Source organism: Notolepis coatsorum (genome assembly GCF_963971535.1).
Source record: "Notolepis coatsorum genome assembly, chromosome: 1".
In the NCBI taxonomy this organism is placed as follows: Eukaryota; Metazoa; Chordata; class Actinopteri; order Aulopiformes; family Paralepididae; genus Notolepis; species Notolepis coatsorum.
In genome coordinates this window covers 234,682,603-234,690,106 of record NC_140165.1, presented here as the reverse complement: position 1 = coordinate 234,690,106, position 7,504 = coordinate 234,682,603, and the positions used below count along the sequence as shown (strand labels likewise).

The following is a 7,504-nucleotide window of genomic DNA, read 5'->3' as shown; positions in this document are numbered from 1 at the left end:
TGTGCGACCCAATGCTCCAATTGAGTTATTTGTTTATTATGCTTGAGGTTTGTGTGCATGCGTACATACATTGAGATAACAGTAAACACATCAGAGAATAGGTTTGATTGTTACATGTTTTTATTGTTCAAATATATATTTTACAACCAAAAAAGAAAAAAAATTCATTGTTACATACACATAGCCATGACACTAGTGTAGGTTGATCCCAGGATGTTATCAGATAGAACTGGAAGAAAGGTCGTTAAAGTGACAGGAGGAGGAGGAGGGGGGAAAGTAGGAAAAAAGAGAAATGGCAGAAGGAAACCAGAAAAGTAAAAAGTAAAGAGTAAGAAAAAAAAGGAGGGAAGGAGCAGAAAGAAAAGTAGAGTGTCTTTTGCACGGAGAGACGTGTCGGCAGATACCGGGTTAATAACGTTACAACAAGGCGTCTCGCTCATGTTTCATAATACAAGAAAAAACAGATTGAGAGCCCCGTCATTCGGTCATCGGGAGTCTTGTCCGATTTACTTCTGGGCGGGGATCATGCCATCGATGGACTCTCCCTTCTCCAGGGCCTTCTCCATCTCCACCATCAGCTTGACGCCATCGACCACCATCTGGACCTGGTCGACCTCGGAGGAACCGAGACGATCGGCGTTGGAGATGTCGAACACACCGCCCACGGAGGCAGTGTCCACACCGCCTGGAGAGAGAGAGAGGGGGGGGGTTAATGTCCACTCTGTCAAATAAACCATAATGGAACAATTCATCATAACCCTCTCTCGTACTGAATGCACGTAGACGTCATATATATATAGGGCATAATCATTCAATCACACTGCCCTCGTTTTCATCATGAAAATCCTTTTCAATTTAGTTGAAAAATTACCACAACTGTTAGAACTTTGATGTCTATCCCCCTGGACATCAATAAATGAAGCCATTCAGATGTCCAATCTACTTAACTATTGCACAATATACAAGGTTTTACACTGATTGGATCAGTCAGTCTGTCAATTGTCCGTTGTAAAGGATATCAGCTAGCTAGACAACAAACAAGTAATTCAACTATTTATTAACAATTTAAATTGTATTTATGTATTAGCACAGGTTAGCCCATGTTATTCTACCATAGCAGTACTGGGCTCATCATGAGTTTGTCTACATTTGAAAGGGTATTTAAACGGAATTAAAACATCGTTGTTGTACCGGATCTTTCATTTAATTTCTTTCAAGTGTTTTTGTTTCCCCAACATACCTGTGCCGCGCTTCTGCAGACGCAGTCTGCCGAGGATCTCGTTGAACTTGGGCTGGGTGCTGAGCTTGGGCAGCTTGACGTGCACGCCACCGCGCAGGCCGGTTCCCAGGTTGGAGGGGCAGGTCAGCACGTAGCCGAGATGCTCGTTCCACATGAAGCCATGCTGGTGCTTCTTGAAGATCTCCTCGATCTGGGGGGGAGAGAGGGAGGGATGGGAGGGGGTTGAGCGAACGACGCGACGCAGAAAGCAAGAGGTCTGGAAAACAACCAGGAGAATCCACCACAACCAAATTGAACTCACTCACTACCACAATACAGAAGGTTAACCTTTCACTACCACCACACTACATAGTGAAAGGGTTAACCTTCTGTAGTGTGGTTGTGAAAGGGTTAACCTTCTGTATGGGCGCAGTGAAAGGGGTTAACCCTTTGGTAGTGTGGTTAATTTCACTGATACTTAATTCACTGGATATTAGCCATGAGAGAGTGTATCATATATCATAGGGCTCTCTCTCTCTCTCTCTCAACTCTTATCTCTTCAAATACAGCACAGACCAAATTTAATGGAAATATGTCTTAAATCATTTCAAATGAAGAACCTCGAAGGCTGTCCCATGGGACTAAATTGGGCCTAGTGTGTATGTATTCGGGGGTCCCTTTGAGGACCACTGGCCAATGAAGAACAGGAAAGCATGACAAGGTGAAGGTGACTTTATGTGTTTTCTTCTGTCTGTGGCTGTTGTGTGTGTCTTACCCTCTGCAGGCCGACGCAGAAGCGTCTGAAGACCTCCTTCATGTTGCCTCCCTTCTCCATGGCGATGACGCGAAGATGATCCTCCTCATTCACCCAGACCAAGAAGCTCTTGGACTCGTTGTGCCTGGAGGAGGGGGAGAGAGAGGACAGGTGTTATAGCATTAAACGGGTCAAGGTGATGAATTCCCCTTTCCATTTCTATTTCAGCTCGGTAACGATTGATACACATTATAGACAGGACGTGACCAGGAATGGCCCTGTTATAGAGCAGTAGGATACAAATTGTATGTGTTTTCTTTCTCAAACTGTAGTATGAATATGTTTATTAGATGTGGGTGTGGACAGTGTTGACCGCAGCTGAGCCAACTGGGCTGTGGGGGCGGGATCACTGGCACATTAAAATAATAGTAATCTGAGTTATGATGTTAGGACTGCGGGGAGGGGACAGATGGTGACATTTTATTAATGGGGGGGATGGGCTGTTGTTTACTTTGTTTGTGTGTGTGTGTGTGCATTTTTGTGTACGTGTATCTGTGTTTTGTCTCCATCATAATCCATCATTAATTACGCTACGGTACAACTACTATGTGTCTCTGCAATCGGAGTTGCCTATAAATAAGTGCGCTGTATATATGACCCAGCACTAACGTAAATGTGTGTGTGTGTCTGTGTCAGTCTATGTGTATCTGTGTGTGTGTAGGTAGACGTGTGCCTCACCAGATGCCTCTGCCGTCGGGCCAGTCACGGGCCATTCCGGCGCAGGTCAGCAGGGGAGAGACGGGCTTGTCAAACAAGAAGTGGTCGTTGATGAGCGCGTCCTGCTCGGCGTCGGACATGCCGGTCAGGGGGTAGTACTTGCCCTTGAACTCACCGTCCAGACTGGCCAGAGCTGAGGACAGAGACACAGGACGTTGACATGTCTATTCCACTGGGATTAACATGCTGTGTGAGTTTATTCATTTTTCTACTTTGATTCATCCAGGGGGGAGAATAGCTGTGCATGTTTGACCATTTACTCTATGCTATTTTGCTCATGCAATTTCCCACATTCACACACCAGGGAGTCGCCCCGTAACACCACTGTCCTAATAATGTTGGCCACTGCTCCACCCGGAGTTCAACTGTGGTTGAAACCATTCACTCCCATCATCTAAACGTCCCTGGGTGTGGTGGTCCAGGGAATCAAACCTGTGGAGCATCGCTGCCTCTGAGAGGCTGAGCTGAATGTAATGTGATATGTAGTCGTGTGACATTTACCCTCAATGGACAGCTTCTCAATAGCTCTACGCTCGCCACGGCTGTTGTGGGGGGGCAGGGTGTATCCCTTGATGCTGCGTCCGGTACGCACGCGGCTGGACAGCACGTAGTTGGGGTCCAGGTCATCACCTCCCTGAGAGAGAGAGAGAGGGTGGTGGGAAGAGAGAAAGGAGAGGAAAAAACAGAAAGGGGAAAGCGTTTGGTTTATTTAATGGACACAGGCTGACAACAGGCATTCTGGAATATTTGTCTGATCGGTCAAAAACAACTATCTTAATGAATAAATGTCCATCATTGTCCATTGAATCATTTAATCACGTGTGTGTGTGTGTGTGTGTGTGTTTGTGCATGCATGTGTGTGTGTGTGTGTGTGTGTGTGTGTGTGTGTGTGTGTGTGTGTTTGTGCATGCATGTGTGTGTGCAAGAGAGTGCGTTCGCCTCCTCACCTTCAGGTTCTCGTAGTTCAGGTCAGTCCTGTGCTTGTCGGTGGGCTTGTAACCACTGTGACGGTCGGAGATGATGGGGTCCAACAGCTCCTTGAAGACCTCGTAGGACTCCTCATCACCAGCGACGCAGCCGACGGTCATGATGAAGGGGTGGCCTGGGAGACAATAGGGGAGACACACCGCATGATGAGTATACTTGAAGCACATGTATATTATTATTTATTCAACGAATCACCTTCCAAGTGCTTCAGTGCTACTGTATGTTTCTTTTTGAAATTCCAACCATAATTATTTAGCAAATACTTTCATGTTTCTTCTACAGTGTCAATGAGCTCAGCTTGTGAGTTGTGAGTCTTATTCAGCTGCATGAGAGTTCAGTAGTTGAAGGCTTCATTAGGTATTTCATCAGGGTACTTGGTCTTTTCAGTAAAAATATTGCACCTCTACACAACTGGTTGCAGGATGTTACCTTAAGCCCTGATGAATGTATGGATGACCACGTTTATATTATATTACACATTTCTGGACACACATCGCCAGGGGACAGAGTGCTCCCTACTGGACCACTTTCCGACATTGCCCTGGCTGGGGCTCAAACTCGCGATCTTCTAATTATGAGCCCAGAGCCACATACTGAAATGTCGCTAGGAAAGGATCAATGTCTGCAGCCGCTATTCTTTCAATAATTGGTTATATCAGATTGGATATTTCAGATATTTTGCATTATACCAATGATTGGTTGCTTCTCACTGAGGGTTATTTAAGATTAAACTGGTAGTATTATTGGTTTAGTATTTTGTGATTGATCAAATAGCTAAATTTTTGTTTCTTTTCTAGACATTTCGGATGTTTGTTTTTCTGTACTTCCATTATAATGCTGGTGAGTGTGTCATTATATGCTGATGATGTGCTGCCTCTCACCGGGGTTGTCAACTCCAGTCTGGATGATGTCATCTACGGTGAAACCGGAAGGGGTGGACTTTCCTCTCAGGTTGTTGTAGATGTGCTTGGACAGCACCTGCATTACATCACACAGACAGAACACATGAGCGACAACATAGCAACACAAGGGCCTCATGTGGAGTGTGAGGTGCTGGCTAGCTGCTACAGGAAACACACTTAGGTCATGTGGTGAACGATGTCCTGTGTTTGGCAGTGCCTTACTAAAATAAACAATGCTTGGGATTCATAGTTTACAATGCTTGGGATTCATAGTTTTGTTGGGACAAGAAAAAGCTAAAAGGCACATTGCGTAAGATAATGTACTTTGGCTGTTGTGTTGCCAAAAGCCACAGAGTCAATATGTGATTAGTGGACCTGTAGTTATTGTTTTGCTAAAAGACACAGTGTGAGTGTGGGATTCGTACCTTAGCCATGTGGTTGTTGTGCAGGGACAGATCGGGGAACTCCTCGTCCGCGCTGAACCTCAGCTTGTAATCGTTATGCGCGTTCTTGGCGGCCATGGTTGCGATTCTTACTCCGTCTGGAGGGCAGCAAGAAGGAGAGAATTGCTTTTTAGTATCATACAATAGCATAAGTACCTTTTTAGCACATTTACTGAATTAGAATGAACACATCTTGTGAAAATGACATCTTCTGCAAAAAGCGAACTGATAGAGATCCCTGTCTTCCTCTTTTCCTCATACACAAATATATACTCATACACACACACACATACTGTAGGCACAGGTCCAAAAAACAAATATAAGCTCCACGTTTTTGTATTTTTGTATTATTAAAGTTGAAGAACACTATGGGAGTAGCTCTTGTTATGCTTCAGGAACCACTATATATAATGAGAGATGACCGTTTAAAATCATCAGATTGTCTATTGGTTGTTTCCACTGGTGTGACAATCAGCCCAAATACAATATGGTAGCCCTGTAACCATACCATATTTCCTGTCAGGTGTTTCTCCAAGTGCTTCAAGTGCCTTGTCTATAAGTCTCCTCGTGTACAGCAGACACCTTCTCACAGCGCCTCTCATCTCTCTCTTTCTCCTTCTCTACCTTCCTCCCACAGTTCCTGCCTGTCTGTCTCTCTCACAGTTCCTGCCTGTCTGTCTCTCTCTTCGGCCTTTCTGTCTTAGCTTCCCTCATCGCAGAACTGCCTGTCTGCGGTCCATGCGCCTGCCTGTCTGTCCACCTGTCTCCACCTCAGAGCAGGGTGAGTATTAATAGCACAGCTGTGCTCCTGACCACCTCACACCCCCCCTCCTATCTTTGCTGGAAATGCTTGGCATGTGCTCTTCTCTATCTCTCCACTCCTCTTACTCTCAGAGTAACACGACCTCCGCCAGCTCTACCGACCCCCCCCCCCCCCACCAACTAGTAACTAATAATAACCAGGTTACACACAGAACCAATAGGAGACACTTCATTTGTTACAGAGTCCTAAAACTGACATTGACCTGCAGATTCCAAACGTAAAGCTGAAAACAACAATATACACATTCTCAGGAATAACAATGTCTTGCGATTATATCAATTTACAATCTCTCTCTCTCTCCCTCCTTCCTTCCTGTCCTGTGACCTTCTGCAGACAGGGGTCACAGCTCCTGCCGTGTGCATTCCTCACTCCATATGTTCCATGACTAAATCAGGCAACACCTCAACTATGTAAAGAGACACTTAGCCGACCTGCGCTGCTGTCATCAGCAGACACTGATGGATGAGCCACGACGGTCTCTGTCACACCTCACACTACAGTACAGACGTTCAGACCACCGTTACAAACAGGCAGCCCAACAAACCAAGAACGCCTTTCAATAGGGGTCTCGGGGCGACAGTATAGAGCGTGTCGAGAGGTCTGAGGAAGAAGCGTGATAGCTGAGTAGCCTCCGGTATCAGGAACGAATGCAAAAAGATATATAAAAATGTAAAAATTGTAAAAAGAAAAATGTTAAATGAAAAAAGATCCAGCGGAAAAAAGGAACAAAGAGAATAATATTTAGAGGAGTTTGAGGTTCAGACTCTTCTCTCTGTCTTTGTGTGCTTCCCTTTTCAGGACGCTTGCTCAAGGGTTTTCCACACGTCTATGGTATTAAAAAAAAGTCACCACAATCATGCTCTGCTCATTCCCACCGATGTATGGACCAAAGCCGACTTAAATGCTGCTGGTTTTACCTGCTCACGAGGAAAGAAAAGAAGTAACAGTCCCTGGGATCAGTCCTGTACAATAAGGGTTGCCCAACGCTATCAGGTGCCGAACCTTAGCTTTTATACCCAGATCTCTGTCCCCATTGGCCCGCCAGCCTCCGGATCCCCTTGTGCGATTGGTCGACGGCGGTCCCTCATGCCTAGTTGCGTTTGTAAAAGGCAAGAACTTACATCACAACACTCGAGACGTGAGACTGGGCAACAGCTGTGCACGCCCCAGCCCACCCTGGCCCACCCGGGCCCAAAGAGGTCCAACCCCCAATCTCATTATGTTAATCATGTATAGTATCTAGAGGTGAAGGGGGTTAAACACTGACTTGATGCACCATACAAGACACATTTTAGACCCCCCCCCCCCCCCCCCACACACACACACACACACACATACATACATACATACATACATACATACATACATACATACATACATACATACATACATACATACATACATACATACATACATACATACATACATACATACATACATACATACATACATACATACATACATACATACATACATACATACATACATACATACATACATTTAATTTCATTTAATTTCAACCTTTATTTAAAATCGTAAGCATCTGAGGTTTCCCTCATTTACAAAAACGACGATTGTACAGTACATAATAAAAACAAT

General features: G+C 45.0%; 1 protein-coding gene across 1 annotated transcript; it reads right to left on the bottom strand.

Moving 5' to 3' along the window:
• Positions 1-102: 102 nt before the first annotated feature.
• Positions 103-6,885, bottom strand: ckmb (creatine kinase, muscle b). The gene is made up of 9 exons (XM_084332576.1): positions 6,823-6,885; positions 5,065-5,180; positions 4,619-4,715; positions 3,698-3,852; positions 3,252-3,384; positions 2,712-2,883; positions 1,995-2,118; positions 1,241-1,430; positions 103-685 (listed from the first exon to the last, which is right to left on the bottom strand). The coding sequence occupies exons 2-9, from the start codon at positions 5,158-5,160 to the stop codon at positions 507-509; spliced, it is 1,146 nt and encodes a 381-aa protein (XP_084188702.1). The 5' UTR covers positions 5,161-5,180; positions 6,823-6,885; the 3' UTR covers positions 103-506.
• Between the last annotated feature and the right edge of the window lie 619 nt (positions 6,886-7,504).